The 21,069-nt window shown below is 42.5% G+C and overlaps 1 protein-coding gene across 1 annotated transcript in view; it reads right to left on the reverse strand.

Moving 5' to 3' along the window:
- The window catches only part of Birc6 (baculoviral IAP repeat-containing 6), a 193,582-nt gene extending 172,773 nt beyond the window's left edge, over window positions 1-20,809 (reverse strand). Inside the window, 1 exon segment of the mRNA NM_001170596.4 lies at window positions 20,338-20,809. Within this exon segment, the coding sequence (NP_001164067.1) occupies window positions 20,338-20,671 (334 nt within the window). The 5' untranslated portion in view covers window positions 20,672-20,809.
- Between the last annotated feature and the right edge of the window lie 260 nt (window positions 20,810-21,069).

A 21,069-nucleotide genomic window follows, 5' to 3' on the forward strand; every position in this document is an offset into this window, starting at 1 on the left:
CAAGTACCACCTACCTCACTCTAGTATGCATGTCATTTCCCAACACACACCCCCAAAAAACCCCAAAGGGTAGTATTTACCTCTTTCTTCTGACACTAACTTAGACCACTGCTCTACCCATCACCACTTCCCAAGCCCAAGGCTGCACTAGGGCAAGTTGACCACCCTATCTTGTAAAAGTTCTGACTAAGATAGCATTTTCAGCAAATGGTGCTGGTTCAACTGGAGGTCAACATGTAGAAGAATGCAGATTGATCCATGCTTATCACCCTGTACAAAGCTTAAGTCCAAGTGGATCAAGGACCTCCACATCAAACCAGATACACTCAAACTAACAAAAGAAAAACTAGGGAAGCATCTGGAACACATGGGCACTGGAAAAAATTTCCTGAACAAAACACCAATGGCTTATGCTCTAAGATCAAGAATCGACAAATGGGATCTCATAAAACTGCAAAGCTTCTGTAAGGCAAAGGACACTGTGGTTAGGACAAAACGGCAACCAACAGATTGGGAAAAGATCTTTACCAATCCTACAACAGATAGAGGCCTTATATCCAAAATATACAAAGAACTCAAGAAGTTAGACCGCAGGGAGACAAATAACCCTATTAAAAAATGGGGTTCAGAGCTAAACAAAGAATTCACAGCTGAGGAATGCCGAATGGCTGAGAAACACCTAAAGAAATGTTCAACATCTTTAGTCATAAGGGAAATGCAAATCAAAACAACCCTGAGATTTCACCTCACACCAGTGAGAATGGCTAAGATCAAAAACTCAGGTGACAGCAGATGCTGGCAACGATGCGGAGAAAGAGGAACACTCCTCCATTGTTGGTGGGATTGCAGACTGGTACAACCATTCTGGAAATCAGTCTGGAGGTTCCTCAGAAAATTGGACATTGAACTGCCTGAGGATCCAGCTATACCTCTCTTGGGCATATACCCAAAAGATGCCCCAACATATAAAAAAGACACGTGCTCCACTATGTTCATAGCAGCCTTATTTATAATAGCCAGAAGCTGGAAAGAACCCAGATGCCCTTCAACAGAGGAATGGATACAGAAAATGTGGTACATCTACACAATGGAATATTACTCAGCTATCAAAAACAATGACCTTATGAAATTTGTAGGCAAATGGTCGGAACTGGAAAATATCATCCTGAGTGAGGTAACCCAATCACAGAAAAACACACATGGTATGTACTCATTGATAAGTGGCTATTAGCCCAAATGCTTGAATTACCCTAGATGCCTAGAACAAATGAAACTCAAGACGGATGATCAAAATGTGAATGCTTCACTCCTTCTTTAAAAGGGGAACAAGAATACCCTTGGCAGGGAAGAGAGAGGCAAAGATTAAAACAGACACAGAAGGAACACCCATTCAGAGTTTGCCCCACATGTGGCCCATGCATATACAGCCATCCAATTAGACAAGATGGATGAAACAAAGAAGTGCAGGCCGACAGGAGCCGGATGTAGATCGCTCCTGAGAGACACAGCCAGAATACAGCAAACACAGAGGCATATGCCAGCAGCAAACCACTGAATTGAGAATAGGACCCCCGTTGAAGGAATCAGAGAAAGAACTGGAAGAGCTTGAAGGGGCTCAAGACCCCATATGTACAACAATGTCAAGCAACCAGAGCTTCCAGGGACTAAGCCACTACCTAAAGACTATACATGGAGTGACCCTGGACTCTGACCCCATAGGTAGCAATGAATATCCTAGTAAGAGCACCAGTGGAAGGGGAAGCCCTGGGTCCTGCTAAGACTGAACCCCCAGTGAACTAGATTGTTGGGGGGAGGGCGACAAGGGGGGGAGGATGGGGAGGGGAACACCCATAAAGAAGGGGAGGGGGGAGGGGGATGTTTGCCCGGAAACCGGGAAAGGGAATAACACCCGAAATGTATATAAGAAATACTCGTTAATTAAAAAAAAAAAAAAAGTTCTGACTAACAGTCCTTTTTTTGGTGTGGCGGTCCCTCACCTACTCATTTGTGGAGTGTTAGTAATAAGTCAGAGAGATCAAGCGGCATCCATACATCAAGTGGGCTGCCTTACCTCCATTGCCCATCAAGGAAGCCTTCTTCGATATCTGACCCCTATATTGGCAACCTTCCATTCCCATCCTATGTTCCCCATCCTTGTTCCTTCTCATGACATTAAGTTACTGTTTCAGTGTTTTAACTCCAATCCTCTTGTCATTGGACAATGTGCTTCTTTTAGGGCATGGTTTTGTAACATGTCATTTATCTGAAGAAAATATCAAAAACTTAAAAATTAAAAACTAAAAAAAGTCAGGCGGTAATAACACACACCTTTAATCCCAGCACTTGGGATGCAGAGGCAGATGGATCTCTGAGTGTGAGGCCAGCCTGGTCTATACAATGAATTCCAAGACAAGCAGGCCTACAGAGAAACTGTCTTAAAAAAATAAAAGCTAAAGTTAAAATTACTAAGAAGCAGTATTTTCACAATTTATAAAGTATTGCTCCTAACATAATAACATCCTGAATTTGTTAACTTTAACTGAGAGGTTTTAGGCTTAAAATGTGACAACAGCCATATACAGTGCTACACACCTCTAGTCCTAGCACTCTGAAGAAAGGAAGCAGAGCCCCTTTGTGTGTTTGACACTGGCCTAGTCTACATAAAATTCTAGAAGAGCCAGGGTTATATAGAGTTATCCTGTCTGGGGGAAAAATCCTAAAAAATAAGAGCCATCTTATCATCTTATCAACCCATTTGCAGACAAACATTTGCTGAACTGAACTGTAAATTTTTTCTTTTCTGTTATTGGATATTTTCTTTATTTACATTTCAAATGTCATCCCTTTTCCTGTTTCCCCTCTGGAAGCCCCCATCCCATCCCCGCCTCCCTCTGCTTCCATGATGGTGCTCCCCCACACACCCTCCCACCCCTCCCGCCTCCCCACCCTCCCATTCCCTACACTGGAGCATCCAGGCTTCACAGGACCAAGGGCCTCTCCTCCCACTGATGCCGGACAAGGCCATCATCCTCTGCTACATATGCTGCTGGGGCCATGGGTCGCTCCACGTGTACAATTTGGTTGGTGGTTTAGACACTGGGAGCTCTAGGGGTTCTGGTTGGTTGATACTGTTGTTCTTATGGGGTTGCAAACCCCTTCAGGTCCTTCAGTCCTTTCTCAACAACTCCACTGGGAAACCCATTCTCAGTCCAATTGTTGACTGTGAGCATCCAGCTCTGTATTTGTTAGGCCCTGGCAGAGCCTCCCAGAAGGCAGCTGTATCACGCTCCTGTCAGCATGCACTTCTTGGCATCTGCAATAGAATCTGGGTTTGGTGACTACATATGGGAAGGATCCCCAGGTGGGGAGGTCTCTGGATGGCCTTTCCTTCAGTCTCTGCTCCATGCTTTGTCTCTGTATTTCCTCCTGTGACTATTTTGTTCCCCCTTCTGAGAAGGACAGAAGCATCCATACTTCGGTCTTCTTCTTGAGCTTCATGTGGTCTGTGAATTGTATCTTGGGTATTCCTAGTTTTGGGGTTAATATTCATTTATCAGTGAGTGCATACCATGTGTGTTTTTTGTTATTGGTTACCTCACTCAGGATGATTAGTTTCTAGTTCCATCCATTTACCTAAAAATTTCATGAAGGCATTTGTTTTAATTGCTGAGTATTACTCCATTGTGTAAATGTTATCACATTTTCTGTATCCATTCCTCTGTTGAAGGACATCTGAGATTCTTTCCAGCTTCGGGCTATTGTAGATAAGGCTGCAAAGAACATAGTGGAGCACGTGTCTTGTTATATGTTGAACACTCCTGGTATTTGAACAGGAGTGATACAGCTGGGTCCTCAGGTAGCACTATGTCCAATTTTCTGAGGAATCACCAGACTGATTTCCAGAGTGGTTATATAAGCCTCCAATCCCACCAACAATGGAGAAGTGTTCCTATTTCTCCACATCCTCGACAGCAACTGTTAGCACCTGAGTTTTTGATCTTAGCCATTCTGAGTGGTGTGAAGTGGAATCTCAGGGTTGTTTTGATTTGCATTTCCCTGATGACTAAGGATGCAGAACATTTCTTTAGGTACTTCTCAGCCATTCAATATGGATATTCCTCAGTTGAGAATCCTTTGTTTAGCTCTGTTCCCCATTTTTTAATAGGGTTATTTGATTCTCTGGCATCTAACTTCTTGAATTCTTTGTATATATTGGATATTAGCCCTCTATCAAATGTAGGATTGGTAAAGATCTTTTCCCAATCTGTTGGTTGCTGTTTTATCCTATCAACAGTGTCCCTTGCCTTACAGCTTTGCAATTTTATGAGGTTCCATTTGTCAATTGTTGATCTTAAGAGCATAAGCCATAGTGTTCTGTTCAGGAAATTTTCCCCTGTGCCCATGTGTTCGAGGCTCTTCCTCACCTTTTCTTCTATTAGTTTAAGTGTATCTGGTTTTATGTGGAGGTCCTTGATCCACTTGGACTTCAGCTTTGTACAGGGTGATAAGAATAGATCCATTTGCATTCTTCTACCTCCTGACGTCCAGTTGAACCAGCACCATTTGTTGAAAATGCTGTCCAGAATGGAGAGGTGGCTCAGCAGTTAAGAATACCAATTGCTCATCCAGAGGTCCTGAGTTCAATCCTCAGCAACAACATGGTGGCTCACAACCATGTTTAATGGGATCCGATGCCCTCTTCTGATGTGTCTGAAGACAGCTGCAGTGTACTCATATACATTAAATAAATAATATTTTTTTAAAAATGCTATCTTTTTTCCACTGGATGGTTTTAGTTCCTTTGTCAACGATCAAGTGACTGTAGATGTGTGGGTTCATTTCTGGGTCTTCAATTTTATTCCATTGATCTACCTGCCTGTCTTTGTACCATACAGTTTTTGTCACTACTGCTCTGTAATACAGCTTGAGGGATGGTGATTCCTCCAGAAGTTCTTTTATTGTTGAGGATAGTTTTTGTTCTCCTTGGTTTTTTGTTTTTCCAAATGAATTTGCAAATTGCTTTTTCTAGCTCTATGAAAAACTGAGTTGGAATTTTGATAAGGATTGCATGAAATTTGTAGCTTGCTTTTGTCAAGACAGAAATTTTTACACTATTAATCCTGCCAATCCATAAGCATGGGAGATCTTTCCATCTTCTGAGATATTCTTAAATTTCTTTCTTCAGAGACTTTAAATTCTTGTCCTATAGACCTTTCACTTGTTTGGTTAGAGTCACACCGAGGTATTTTATGTTATTTGTGACTACTGTGAAGGGTGTTGATTTCCTAATTTCTTTTTCAACCTGTTTATCCTTTGAGTAGAGGAAAGCTACTGATTTATTTGATTTATTTTTTTTATATCCAGCCACTATGCTGAAGTTGTTCATCAGACTTAGTAGTTCTCAGGTGGAACTTAAGGGGTCACTGAGTATACTATCATATCATCTGCAAATAGTGATTTTGACTTCTTCCTTATATCCCCTTGACCTCCTTTTGTTGTCTGATTGCTCTGACTAAGACTTAGAGTACTATATTGAATGGGTAGGGAGAGAATGGGCAGCCTTGTCTAGCCCCTGATTTTAGTGGGATTGCTTCAAATTTCTCTCCATTTAGTTTGATGTTGGCTACTGGTTTGCTGTATATGGCTTTTACTATGTTTAGGTATGGGCCTTGAATTCCTGTTCTTTCCAAGACATTTACCAGAAAGGGGGGTTGAATTTGTCAAATACTTTCTCAGCATCTAATGAGATGATCATGTGGTTTTTTTTTTCTTTGAGTTTGTATATATAATGGATTATGTTGATGGATTTCCTTATACTGAACCACTCCTGTATCCCTGGGATGAAGCCTACTTGATCATGTTGGAAGATCATTTTGATGTGTTCTTGGATTCAGTTTGAGAGAATTTTTTTTTCTATTTTTCGGCGCTGGGGACCGAACCCAGGGCCTTGCGCTTGCTAGGCAAGTGCTCTACCACTGAGCTAAATCCCCAACCCCAGTTTGAGAGAATTTTATTGAGTATTTTTTGCATCAATATCCATAAGGGAAATTGGTCTGAAGTTCTCTTCCTTTGTTGGGTCTTTGTGTAGTTTAGGTATAAGAATAATTGTGGCTTCATAGAACAAATTGGGTAGTTGCACTGTAATTTTTAACACCAATACAAATAATAGTGCTGAGTGTGAATAGCAGGCCAAGAAATGTCACAAATGTACAATGAATTTAACTTTCCTAAAAAGCCAAATGAGTTACATAAACTTATGGAGCACTCAGAAAGGTTAAAACATAACTGAATAGGGGCTGGAGAGATGGCTCATCGGTTAAGAGCACTGATTTCAATTCCCAGCAACCACACGGTGGCTCACAACCATCTGTAATGACATCTGATGCCCTCTTCTGGTATGTCTGAAGACAGCTACAGTGTACTCACATACATAAAATAAATAATCTTAAAAAAAAAAAAATACTGAATAAAGAAAGCCAGTACACAAAAAAGCAACACCAGAGCCAAAATCCCTAACTATCAACAGACTGGGCTTCCATGAAACACCAAGGCCTTCCAAAAATTCACACTTCAACCTTGAATCTCTTTCTCTCTTTCCTACTATCTTCTCCCTGTGTTTTGGTGGTCCAAGAGATGGACCCAGGGCATCTCATGCACTTTAAGAAAGTTCTCTCCACTGTATTATATTTTCAAACCTTTCTCCCTTGAATTTCCCCTAGGCATTGAAACCCAGGGCTTGATATATACCAAGCAAGTATAGTTCAGTCTACCTCTGAACTACATCCTCAGAACTTAAAAAAAAAATTATTTTATGGGTATAGTCATTTTTCATTTTTGTCTCATACATGTCTACTCACCACTCTTAGCACTTTCTTTAAAGGGTTCTCTGAATTGTCCAAGCAGGATTTTAACCTAAAATCACTACTGCTCAGCCTACCAAGTAACTAAGATTCCCTCCACCCTGGTTTTTTGAAACCAGATCTCACACAGCACAAGCGAGAGACAAGCTCACTATATGACCTAGAACCACCACTGATCCTCTATCATCTGCCTTCCAGGTTATAAGCATGAGTTACCATGCCTAGCCCTACCTTGAACTTCTAAGAGCCTTCTGTTCTTCAAATTACCTTAAAAAGAACACAACTGAAAAAGCTATTTCAGCTTTGTTACAACTTTCAACAATAGCTATTCATAATTTTTGAGTAGTGTGTTTAAATTAATAAACATTTTTCTTTTAGCAGTAAGAGCAAAAACTTAAAAGGTAACTTTCACCTTGTCAATTTCTCCTATCCCTACCATTCACCAAATTATATTTTCTATCTTCAAACTTACTTCTCACCAAGATCTGTGAGTTACAGGTCAGAAGGGCTACATAATGAGACCCTGTCTCAAAAACACTAACTTACATGAAACTCACATCACTTTTCAAAACATCAAAATCTTCTAAAGGCAGCTTTAGTCACATCATGATCTACTATTAACTATTAAAGTCCAAACTCTTTTTCTATCTCAGAATAGAACTCTGGGCATGCTAGGCAAGTGAGGTACCACAAAGCGGAAGCCAATGCCCCAACCTACTCCCCACTTCTTTAACTGTTTGTTGGTTGGTTGGTTGGTTGGTTGGTTGGTTGTTTTAAAGTCAAGGTCTCAGTGTGTAGCCCTTGCTAGCTTAAAATTATGTAGAGCAACCTAGCCTCACACTCACAGGTGTGCCTACCTTAGTCTCCCTCATTTACAATCTTGCCCTTGCCTCTTTCTCAGCTCAGACTCACTCCTACATAAACCCTCAATGTTAATCCAAACATCTTTCTGTTCGGTGAATTCAATGTTGTCAGGTTAGACCACCCTGTCTCTGCATGGTACTTACTATAATTTTGAGATTTTCTTCCCACTATTTCTATCAAAAATGACTGTAACAGGGCTGACCTCTGGCTCCACAAGAGTGCTTGCCTAGCATTCACCAAGTCCTAGGTTTGATCCACAGTACTACATAAAGATAAGTGGGATGGGGGTGGGAGGAACATGGAATGATACAAATCTATGAACCCCCAAAGAAAGACAAGAGGACCAGATATTTAAAGTCAATCTTAGCTACACAGTGACTCTGAGGCCACCCTGGGCTACAATGCAACCCTATCTCAAAAAATAAAAATAATAAAAAAATAAAAAACTTTCTCATGGTAAACTATTAAAAAACTGTCTTCTATATAGTATGTATTTTGAATTTGGGGCTGTTTGCTCATTTGTTAAGTTCCTGTGGTAATCTATGATATTTGAAAGGTCACTGGCGAGGTAGGAGGCATATCTCTGTGAGTTTGATGCCAGCCTGGTCTACACTGTTAGTTGCAGGACAGCCACAGCTACATAGTAAGCCCTGTCTCAAAAAGACAAACAAGAAAGAAAGAAAGAGAGAGAGAGAGAAAGAGCGAGCGAGCGCGAGGTTAATAAGTATATTATGTTTATGCTGTAGATACTCTATTGCAACTATACCCCCTTCTCCAGTTTCTGATGAATAGAAAATTAACTAAATATTAAAAAAAAAAAAACTCATGAGTATCTTAAAGCAGGCCTCCAATTCAAGATCCTTCTGCTTCAAGTGCTGGTATTTACACATGTGCTCTCACTCCTAAGTGAAAGCAGCATCTGCACCATTGAGAGGTACAAGTAATAGGTTCTAGATTTCAATTGTTCAAAATGGTATAAAGAGCTTATATATGAGTGTGCATTCAGGCATTTCTTGAATAGTATGAAATAGTTCAGATAACCTTTGCCCTTGCATGCATGCTACATAGTAAGCTCCAGGATTCACAGTAAGAACTATCTTCACATACACACATACACGCATATACACACATGCCACGAAAGTACCCATGCACACACACACTCAAACACACACACAGGGAGTGAGGGAGAGCACCCAAACAATAGCAAACTTTGCTTAATTAACTAATTTGTTGGGCTCCAGAGTCTGAGCTTATAAGCCAACCATTAATAAGTCCAAAACTACTAAAAGGTTAGGATAAATTTTCTATTAGAGTAAGACCATCTTTAAGGAATTAAGAGTTAGAATAACCTGGGAAGAAAAGTAAAAATTTGAATAACTATAAAAGATTTAAAAAAAAAAAGGAGGAAGAGGAAGAGGAAGGAAGAACAGGAGGAAGAAAAGGAGAAAAAAGAAAAGAAAGAAATACATGTATAGTGTATGGTAACTCATGCCAGTATCAGACTCAAAAAAAAGAAAGGAAAAAGAGGAGAAGCAACACCAGCAGCAAAAGGATGCTGAGTTCAAGGAAGATGGGGAGGGAAGAAAAAAAAAAGAGAGATCTTCAAGCCAGCTAAGATTATAGGTGTGTGTTAATAAAATAGGAAAGAACAAGCATGTGACATAAACTAGGTCATCATTTAACATCCAAGTCTATCAAGTGAAACAGACCAAGTACATATTCCTAGTCCAAAAGGAGACTGGTGCTTGCCAGTTTTGTAAGAATCCAAATGCTTATAACAAGGAGCGAGCATCCGAAGTGTCCTTTTCTCTTCTTCCCCAGAGCACTGTACAGAGCTCATGAGGATAACTGGGAATGAGGATGAAAACTTAGGCTACAAAGGACTGTCTGAGTTGCAGGAAATCCCTACAGAAATATTCACTTAGTTTTTCTTGCAATTTTAGCTGTTTTGAAAATTTTGCTAATTAATTTTTCTGAACACAGAAACAAATAACTCAAATGTATCCAAAAGATAACTAAGCTGTCTTCTAAGGGTTACTGACATCCCAATTCTACACCATGTTTATTATCTCTTGAAGAATAACTGAATGTCCACTTCATGTACTAAGTCAGACAATTAAGAACTGGTTTGAGGGGGCTGGAGAGATGGTTCAGTGGTTAAGAGCACTGACTACTCTTCCAAAGGTCCTGAGTTCAAATCCCAGCAACCATATGGTGGCTCACAACCATCTGTAATGAGATCTGAAGATGGCTACAGTGTACTTGTATATAATAAATAAATCTTAATTTCCTTGAAGTTCCTCAGAAAATTGGAAATAGACCTACCTAAAGAACCAGAAATACCACTCTTGCGAATATACCCTAAAGATGCCCCATGTTCTACTATGAACATGTTCTACTATGTTCAGAGAGGCCTTATTTGTGATAGCCAAAAGCTGGAAACAACCCAGATGTCCCACGACAGAAAATGTGGTTCATTTACACAATGGAACACTACTCAGCTATTAAGAATGAGGACATCCTGCGCAAGGTCCTGGGTTCGGTCCCCAGCTCCGAAAAAAAGAACCCCCAAAAAAAAAAAAAAAAAAAAAAAGAATGAGGACATCCTGAGTTTTGCAGGGAAATGGATGGAACTAGAAAATGTCATCCTGAGTGAGGTAACACAGACCTAAAAGGACATACACAGTATGTTCTCACTAATAAATGGATACTAGCCCAAAGAAAGTACAGAATACCCAAGATACAGTCCACAGAACTCAAAAAGGTCAACAAGCTGAAGGGCCCAAGTGAGGATGCCTCAGTTTCACTTGGGAGGGAGAAGAAAGCAACCACAAGGAGGGACGGAAGGGACAAAGGGACAGAGGGAGGGAGGAAGGGACAGGGGATGAGGTTGGGGGGAGAGAGGAACATGATCTGGTATTGGGAGGGGGAAAGGACTAAAGCCCTGAGGGCCAGCAGAAGAATGGAAACAGGCAACCTCAGAAGGAAGGAAGTTGGGAGGACCCTCCAGCATATACCAGAGACCTGGGAAGTGAGAGACTCTTAGGACTCAAAGGGGGGATCCTAGATGAAAGGCCCTACAGTGAGGAGAGGGAACTTATTGAATTACCCCTAGCAGAAAGACAGGGTATCAAGTGAGGGATGGGGTTGCTATCCCACAGCCATAATTATTCTTCCTGTCTGAAAGAAATGCAGGATGGAAATGGAGAAGAGCCTGAGGAAAAGAAGGTCCAGCAACAGGCCCAAAGTGGGATCCAGCTCAAGGGGAGGCCCCAAGACCTGACTAAAGCTATGAGGCATTCACAGAAAGGGACCTACCATGACTGCTCTCCAAAAGCCCCAACAAGCAGCTGAAAGAGTCAGATGCAGATGTGTGCACCCAACCATGGAACAGAAGCTGCTGACCCCTCTGGTTGAATTAGGGGAAAGATGGAGGAAGCTGAGGAGGAGGTCAACCCTGTAGGAGGACCAGCAGTCTCAATTAACCTGGACCCCTGAGATCTCTCAGACACTGGATCACCAACCAGGCAGCATACACCAGCTGAGATGAGGCCTCCAACACATACAGCAGAGGACTCCCGGGTCTGGGTTCAGTCAGAGAAGATGCACCTACCCCTCAAGAGACTGGAGGCCGCTGGGGATTTAGCTCAGTGGTAGAGCGCTTACCTAGGAAGCGCAAGGCCCTGGGTTCGGTCCCCAGCTCCGGAAAAAAAAAAGAATCAAAAAAAAAAAAAAAAAAAGAAAAGAAAAGAAAAGGGTCTGACACCCTTTTTAAAGGGGCTGGAGAGATGGCTCAGCGGTTAAGAGCACCCGACTACTCTTCCAGAGGTCCTGAGTTCAATTCCCAGCAACCACATGGTGGCTCACAACCATCTGTAAAGAGACCCGATGCCCTCTTCTGGTGTGTCTGAAGTCAGCTACAGTGTACTTATATATAATAAATGAATAAAATCTTAAAAAAAAAAAAAAAAAAAAAAAAGAGACTGGAGGCCCCAGGGGGTTTGGAGTTCTGGTGGGGTGGGGTGCAGGAAGAAGGTATGGGATGTGGAACGGGGGGATAAAATCTAGAGTGTAAAGATAGATAGATAGATGGATGGATGGATGGATGGATGGATGGATGGATAGATCGATCGATCGAACTGGTTTGAATCATTTAAATTTTCCATCACTGAAAGAATTTATATTTTTACATAGGCTCCAGAATGTCTTCAAATGGCAGCTACGACTTTGATCAGAATGTGTTATTGGGGCTACAGATAGAGCGCAGCTGATCAAGCATGCAGAAATCCTCAGCAGCACAAAACAGAGACTATAATCCCAGCACCCAGGAAGAGATGCAGAAGGATGAGAAGGTTGGTCATCCTCAGCTACACAGCTGTTCAAGGCCAATCAGAGATACTTGAGACCCTATTTTTTTGAAAAGTAAAATAAAAAAGAGAAACGAAGTCAAGCATGCATATAGATGAGTCAGCATCTACAGCAGTGGCTCCCAACCTGTAGGTCTCAACCTCTTTGGTAGTCAATGACCCTTCCACACAAGTTGCCTAAGACCATGGAAAACATTTACATTATGATCCAGAACAGCAACAAAATCAGTTATGAAGTAGCAATGAAAGTAATTTTATGGTTAGAGATCACCATAACATGAGGAACTGTATGTATTAAAGGGTAACAGCTTTATGAAATTGAAAAACATTGATTTAGAGCAAACCAATCAAATCAAAAATAGGCAGGGGAGAAGTACATGATGTATGTGTGTGTGTGTGTGTGTGTGTGTGTGTGTGTGTGTGTGTGAATGTCATAATGAAACACATCATATATATCTATAATGTGTATAAAAATAATCCGGCAGACTAGATGCCTCAACAGATAAGAGCACATACCAACAAGCCTAAGAGTCTAAATCCACTCCCTGGAGCCCATACAATAGGCAAGTAGGATAGGACTTGCATTGTCCTCTGACCTCTACAAGTACAATGGTGTGAGTATGTGTTCTCTCTCTCTCTCTCTCTCCTCTCTCCCTCCCTCCCTCCCTCTCACACACACACTCACAACACACACACTAACACACACACACACACACACACACACACAGAAAAATAAATTTTTAGAAGAATTAATGTTGGGCTGGAGAGATGGCTCAGAGGTTAAAAGCATTGTCTATTCTTTCAGAGGTCCTGAGTTCAATTCCCAGCAACAACATGGTGGCTCACAACCATCTATAATGGGATCTGATGCCCTCTTCTGGCCTGCAGGCATACAGACAGGCAGAAAGCTGTACAATGGATACATAATAAATAAATAAATATTTTAAAAAATGTTAATAATCAAAAGCAGCGCTGATGTGTAGCTAAGCGGTAGAGTGCTTGCCTAGAACTGGCAAAAGCCTGATGCAAAGCAAAAGCTATGTAAGGCAAAAAAAACCCAAAACTTTAATAAAGCTGGGGCAGAGCACAAAGATCTTTTTCTTGTTTGCAAACCACTATATAATTTTCTTTCTTTCTTTTTCCTTTATTTTTTTTTTTAAACAGGATCTCTCTAAGTAGCCCTGGCTGTCCTAGAGCTAATTATGTAGACCAGCTTGGTCTGGAATTCTTAAGAGTTCCTGTCTCTGCCTTTGCCTCCCAAGTGCTAGACATGAGCCACCACGAGGGGCTAGCACAATTTTCTCCCAAGTCCTGTCTACCTAGTTATTACTTTCTCAAGGCTAGACACTGGGGAAAGTAGAGGTAGGCTAATCTTTGAGTTCAACACCAGCCAGAGCTACATAGTAAGACCTTATTCTCAAAATACCAAAAGGTTCTTAAAAATGTTTAACTACAAACAAATACTGTGTAGCCCATCTTCTTTCCCCTGCAACACAGACCTAGAATCCACTTTGAAATTTTAAGAGATCAGATTTCTTCATATATATGTATGTACTGTATATATACACATATAATTATCATAACCACTGATTAATATCCACACATGTATATCATAATTATAAACATACTACATAATCAATGTGTACGCATACATAACTAGTTATATAACAGCCTTAACTTCATTCTATTATTTAGCCTCACCGATATACTTAAAAGATAATTATCCAGGGCTAGGAAAGATGTCTCAGCAGTTAGAACCACTTGATATTCTCACAGGAGACCTGGATTTAATTCCCAGGATCAATACAATGGCTCACAACCATCTGTAACTCCAGTTCCAGTGATTCCAATGCCCTCTTATGACTTACTTAGGGATTGCACACACATGGTACACGTACACATTCAGGTAAAACACTCATATACGAAAAATAAATCTTTTCTGGAAAGAAGTATTTTATTCAAAGCTGGAAATAAAAACTCACTGGTAAAACACCTGCCTACATGTGCAAGTGGCCAAGATTTAATCTCCAGTAGGAGGTAGAAGAACAGAAAAAATAGAAACATGTTTATCAAAATGTAAATTATAAGGTTACTACATTCATATTTCTATCTACATTTGAATAACATGTAGCTTTTATGCCTAAACATTAAGCTAATGAAATGCTTTAAATAATCAAGAGAAGCATGACAATACTAAAAGCACAAAAGACCCAAGAAAACTGGCACTCATTCACTCAGTACCTACTGTATGTCTGAGTCATTTAGGAGCTGACCATCTTCACATCTTCACACCCATCATATTAAATGAAGAAGCTGAGAGTCAGGAAGTTCACATGGCTATAATTCAAAACCCATGGCTACCTGACAAAGCTACCTCTGAATATCCTCAGAAGAACTTAAATAAATAACAATACAACATATACTGCTAGTGGAGGTGCTATTTCAGTGAACAAGAGAAAAATCATCACCAAGAGAAGATCCTTCCTACCATAGTTAACTATATCCTTCCAAGGCAAAGACTAGATTAACTGTGCAAGATAGTACAAAGTGGTAAATCAGAAAAATGGTTCATATTTTCACATAAGTAGAAAACAAAGAGTATGAAGAGGCCTTGGGTAAATGAAACCTGCTGTTTACAAGGATTGCCAATAAATGTGGAGAGGGCTGCTTTGTGATGGTGGTGGTTGTTTTAGTACTTAGTGGTAACACTATTATAAATGATAGATAAGATGGATAGATGGATGATTGATAGGTAGGTAGGTAGATAGATAGGGAGATAGATAGATAGATAGATAGATAGATAGATAGATAGATAGATAGATAGATCGATCGAGGGGGCTGAAATACTCACAATTAAAACCACTGTTACCACCATTTTGCAAATGAGGGAACTGGAAAAGAAATGTTTAGTGATTTGGTCAAGGCTACAACAACTAAGATGAAACATGCTACTTCCTATTATGCTAAGTTCATGAATCGGAAATGGCTTGAAAGGTGCCTGCCTACCTGGTATATATAAATGATACGGTCAAGTGGTGTATGTAGTTTTAGTTTTTAAAATCCAGTCATGGGGGGTTGGGGATTTAGCTCAGCGGTAGAGCGCTTGCCTAGCGAGCGCAAGGCCCTGGGTTCGGTCCCCAGCTCCGAAAAAAAGAAAAAAGAAAAAAAAAAAAATCCAGTCATGGTCTGGGGTATACAGCTCAATGGTGAAGTGCTTGTCTAACATGGGCAAGGAGGGACCCAGGTTCATGGGCTTCTTTCTCCCTTCTGGGAGAAGTTGGTAGGGGACACAGAGTCAGCAAATAAATACAAAAAGAGAGGCAGCTGAACAAATGAAATGATATTCAGCATCATGACTCATTAGAGAACTGCAAAGTGAAACAAAACTGAGGACAGGCACTAGGCATCCTCCCAGTACTAGGGAGCCGGAGACAAGCAGACAGGCGATTGAAGCCAGCCTGATCTACATGGCAGTGCCAGACCAGCCAACGGTACACTGTATCTAAGGAGGGAAGGAGGGAGGAAAAAAAAAACAAGATTGAACAAGGTCTAACAGCAGCTGTGAGGTACAAGCATCAGGAGCTCAAATTCTACCTATACCACACAGCTGAGAACCCACCTTTTCTAGCTAACAGGATCTCCAAGCTAAGATTTGTTTCAGGTCTTAAAATCTGAGTAGGGGTAGGGTATGGTAGCTCACAATTATAATCCGAACACTTGGAAAGCCTGACTAGAGTAATACTCTAACACAAAACAAAACCAGAGAAATCCTGAGTAAGACTCAGATTAGATGGGCTGGAGAGATGGCTCAGCAGCAATTAAGAGCACTGGCTGCTCTTCCAAAGGTCCTGAGTTTAATTCCCAGCCACCGTGTGGTGGCTTATACTATCTATAGAGGGATCTGATACCCTCCTCTAGTGTGTTTGAAGACAGCTTCAGTATATTCACATAACTAAAATAAATTAGTCTAAAAAAAAATTTTAAAAATTAGCCTACCTAGTTAACCAGAGGAAATTTGTCCATTCCAAGAAAGAGCACAGGTACTATAGTAAGAAAAGAAAATCAGCTGGGCAGTAGTAGTACACACCTTTAATGGCAGCACTTGGGAGGCAGAGGTGGGTAGACTTCTGAGTTTGAGGTCACCCTGGTCTACAGAGTGAGTTCCAGGATAGCCAGGGCAACACACAGAGAAACCCTGTCTCGAAAAACTGAAAGAAAGAAAGAAAGAAAGAGAGAGAGAGAGAGAGAGAGAGAGAGAGAGAGAGAGAGAGAGGGAGGAAGGAAGGAAATCCACTTCACAAAACAAAATAGACATGGCAAAAGACTGGAGAAGAAAGAGCTCATGGGGAGCAGGAGGGGGGGTCACTGAATGTCAATGGATCATCAGCCAAACTCTCCAAAACCTTTTTAATATATGAATATTTTACCCACATAAATGGAAGTTTACCACATGTCTGCCCGAAGAGGACAAAAAAGGGTATGAGATGCCCTGCACCATCTAGATTTAGAGATTGTTGTAAGCTACCATGCTGGGATGTGTATCTGGGTCCTCCAAGAAGCACCTGCTTCTTGGGCCATCTCTCCAGCCTCCAGAATACTCTAAGATGGTCTCTCTATGTATCACTGGCTGGCCTGGAACTCACCATGCAGACCAGGATGACCTCCCCTTCCTGAGTGCTAGGGTTAAAGTCACCATACTCAGCTTCCACAACACTTTTTTCTTTTTTTTGTAGTTTTTTTTTTAAGACAGGATTTCTCTATGTAGCCCTAGCTGTCTTCACTCTGTAGGGAGGGAAAATATAAACTCTTATATACTCTAATAGAGAACAAAAATACTTGCCTAACCTGTATATCCTGACGACTCTTAACCTGGTAAAATTATATTTATAAAGACTTTATATCAGATACAGGTAATTTGAAAACATGGATCAAAAGACAGTTTAAAAATTATCACCACATTCAGGAGGCAGAAGCAGAGACGGGTCTACTAGTTCAAGGCCAGCCTGGTCTACAGAGTGAGTTCCAGGACAGCCAAGGCTACACAGAGAAACCCTGTCTGGGGGTGGGGAGATTATCAATTTGAACTCAAACTGAGTAACTAAATGTAAATCCTGCTCCAGTTCTTTAACTTCCAGTCTACACTAACAAGATACCCTACAAACTGAATCCCAGTATTATTGTAACCCAATAAAATTCCATATGGTTACCCAATTATTTATCCCCTCAGACAAAGACACTGTCCTCTAGCACAGAAAAGAGGTAGTTCACTTCCCTTGGATTAAAAAAAGGAGCTGTAGGGGTTGGGGATTTGGCTCAGTGGTAGAGCGCTCGCCTAGGAAGCGAAAGGCCCTGGGTTCGGTCCCCAGCTCCGAAAAAAAAAAAAAAAAGAAAGAAAAAAAAAAAAAGAAATTAAAAAAAAAAAGGAGCTGTATTAGGACCATGGTCACTCAGTACCTATCTGCTATTTCTTAGAACTGTTACCTACAAAACACCTACATATTCCAGGTAAAACATGGAATGCAGCATTCCTGTACCCACCATTTACACACAAATAGCCTACAGCATGTTAAGCATAATTTATAAGAAACTTTAGTTCTCATGTTTCAGAACTGATCTATTGTTACTTCCAACTGCTTCCCTACAGCCCTTTTATTGTTAGCCCTAAACTTTCCTCTGTGTGTGTGTGTGTGTGTGTGTGTGTGTGTGTGTGTGTGTGTGTGAGAGAGAGAGAGAGAGAGATAGAGAGAGACAGAAACAGAGAGAGACAAACAGAGAGACACTAGAAAGCTAACTCAGGTCCACTCAAAAAGCAGCAAGTGATGTTAAACACTAAGCCATCTCCCAGTGATATTTTTAATCACATACTCAATCCTTATGCATGGCCTTCTACAGTGTATATCAATCAGTGTTGTCTAATGTATCTATTTTTGCATTCATATCATACACCTTCAACCTTCCTCCTTAACACTAAGGTGAATACTTTCTTTCCACACACAGCAGATAAATATAAAACCATTTAAACAAACCCTGACACACATTATGGTTCTAGAACATGGCCTCCAGACACAAAAATATCCCCAATTAAACTATTTAAAACATCTGTACTCCTGTTAATAAAACTTTTTGTAGAAATCCTAACACTTAGGCTGGAGAAAAGCCTCATCCTTTTTTGTTTTTTTTCTTTTTTCTTTTTTTTGGAGCTGGGGACCAAACCCAGGGCCTTGCGCTTGCTAGGCAAGCGCTCTACCACTGAGCTAAATCCCCAACCCCTGCCTCATCCTTTAAGAGAGAGAGTTTGCTGCTTTTCCACAGGACCAGAGCTCTAGTCCAAACACCCAAGTCAAGAAACTCCCAGGCACCAGGGGCTCCATATCCTCTCCTTTTACTTCTCTGGACACCTGCACACTCACGTCAAACACTCAAACAAACACATTCATATGCATAAATAAAAATAAAATCAGGAAAAACAAATCCAAGCGTGGAATACTAGCTCACTCTCTCCTGCCTAGCACTGGGCAGAGATGCCGGTTTAATTTCCTGTTTAAAAACAAAAACCAACCAATGAAAGAAAAAGACACCATTCTTCCTAAATTAGAAATCATGAAAATATTGGGTAACTGGTTAAAAGTATAGACATGTAAGTGACAAGACCACCTTTAAGGCAGCATTCAGGGGAAAGGAAGAAAACGGTCAGTGAAATGTAATTCAGGAGCCAGAGTTAACTTCTGTATTTGCAATGTTTTATTTCTTATGCCAAGTAGGGGAATACATGACCATTTGTAGCAAGTCCTTTCCAATAAAGAGTAAACTGTTCATGAACATCTCCTCTCAGACACAGTTAACAACCTGTTATGTCCAAGTTGCAGTAAGTGAACATTGCTACATCTGGGCCATCTATATTGTCATTTACCTAAGCCAAGGAAAGGGAAATTTACAAGCCTACCACCGAAAACTTTCTCTTAGGCCTCTCTTAAATATATTACAGGTTTACATGCTGTAACTATATAGTCAGTTCTTTCACAAGTCAACAGAAATTAACATCTCTAATTTCATTTTTGTATTCTTACATTGCCATTAGATTAAGTGGTAATTTAGGAATACAAAGATGTCATAAGATTACATGACATTACTCACACAGTAAGCTTATTCATGTATGTCTGTGTTAAATAACACAAAGTGAATTAATTGGTAGACCACGTAACTACTTCCATTTGGCTAAATGCACTTCGATACAATTTATCTCAGTGCATGAATTTAAAACCCACTAATACATGAGCTTCTCCATTTTAACCTTTAACATCAAAATTAAGGCACCATTCATCTACAAATGAAATGTCATCTCAGCAAATAACTTAGCTAGGGCTATCCCAAAACACTCCAGTCTGTCCACTGAACGAGCTTTGACCTGGTACATCCTGAAAGTCCAATTCCTGAACCAACTTCTCCACCAAGGTAGAAGAGATCCAGACATACTTCCAACAACCAATTTCTAGCTCTCTATGCTAAAAACAAGTTGAAAGGGCCTAAAGTTCCACCTAATTAATTACAAGGAGCCTAGGCTTCTTGACACTGGAAGGGTGGCAGCCCTCGGAGCTAGGGAACCGAGTCTAGCCTTCTTTGCATTCTGCGAGTCCCATAGTCCAACAAGCACATTTCAGGCAGCTGACCTTCCCCTCCTACTTCCCTCCCCATCCCCGTCCCCACTTCAGCCCACCCCCAAGCGAACGCGTAGCCCTCGGAGGTCCCCGCACCTACAGGACCTGACAACAGCCGGCGGGCCGCTACCTCCCGGGAAGAGAGGGCAAGACAGCCTGCTTGGAAGCTTCCCGCCCCTTGACTCCGGCCACCCACCTCTCCCGCCACAGCCAAGTCTATCAGCCCTTCCCTCTGGTCCAGCCCGGAGCTGGCCCAAAACCTCGTCCAAGAGCCCAGCGAGAGCCCGGACCTCTCCGGCACCGACCTCCAAAGCCTCCTCATCTCACCCACAGGACCAGGCCGGTCCAGACGCAAAAGGCCCGAAAAGCAACTCGCAGCGCACCCCGCCTCACCGAGCCCTCGTCCACAAACACTGCTGCTTTCTGAGTCCGAAGGTCCTCAGCCGTAGCTTCCGGGCCTCCCCTACCCTCCAGCTCCCCGCTGCCCCTCCGAGGCCGATCCCGGAGGCTGGGAGGCTTCCTCGACCAGCATCCCGACAACCGGACTCCGCCCGCAGCCGGCCCAGCCCCCGCCCGGCGTGCCGCGCTCACCGCTGAGCGCCGAGGCCTGAAGGGTGGCCCCCGACGTGCCATCGATGACTTTGATGGTCCCGCGGCTGGTGACGGCCAGGATGGCGTTAAGCGCTGGGTGGTAGGAGAGGCTGTGCAGCCCGTCGGCGTCGCAGCGCATGCAGCCATCCCGCAGCACCAGCCACTCGGAGACCCCGGCCGCCCCCGCCCCTGCCGCCGCCGCCGCGGAGGAGCAGCTCGGGCCCGAGGCCTCCGCAGCCGCAGCCGCCATCTTCCGGCCTGCGCTCAGCACAATCACACTGGGAAGCGGCTCAGTGACAGTCCCGGGAGGTGCAGCACCACAGCCAGTCACCATCCGGGGCCAGGGGGCAAAGCGGAGCGCGTTAGCCGGAAGTGAAGTCAAGCGCCTGCACGCACAGGGAACGTCGCCCGCCGGGCCGGCCAGGCCAAGCGAGCTCCGAGGCTGGCGGGGGAGGGGAAAGAGGGCCGCACCAAAAGATGGGCAGGAGCCCAGGGGGCGGAGCATGCGCGGGAGTGCCGACCGGTCCAGCGCGGAGGGAAGCTGATAAGGAACACCAGAGAGCACAGAAGAGGCGGGGCGGGGGCGGGACCTGGCCTGGTGAACATGCGCAGAAGGGCTCCCAGGGTCTAATAGGCGGGCCTCAGACTAAAGAGGGGGCGGGGCCGAGAACTCCGGACGCGAAGCATGCGCGGTAGGGTTCGCGCGTGCCACGCGCTGCTGCTCTAGCCAGC

The sequence above is a fragment of the Rattus norvegicus genome, chromosome 6 (genome assembly GCF_021556685.1).
Source record: "Rattus norvegicus strain SHRSP/BbbUtx chromosome 6, alternate assembly SHRSP_T2T, whole genome shotgun sequence".
Taxonomy (NCBI): Eukaryota; Metazoa; Chordata; class Mammalia; order Rodentia; family Muridae; genus Rattus; species Rattus norvegicus.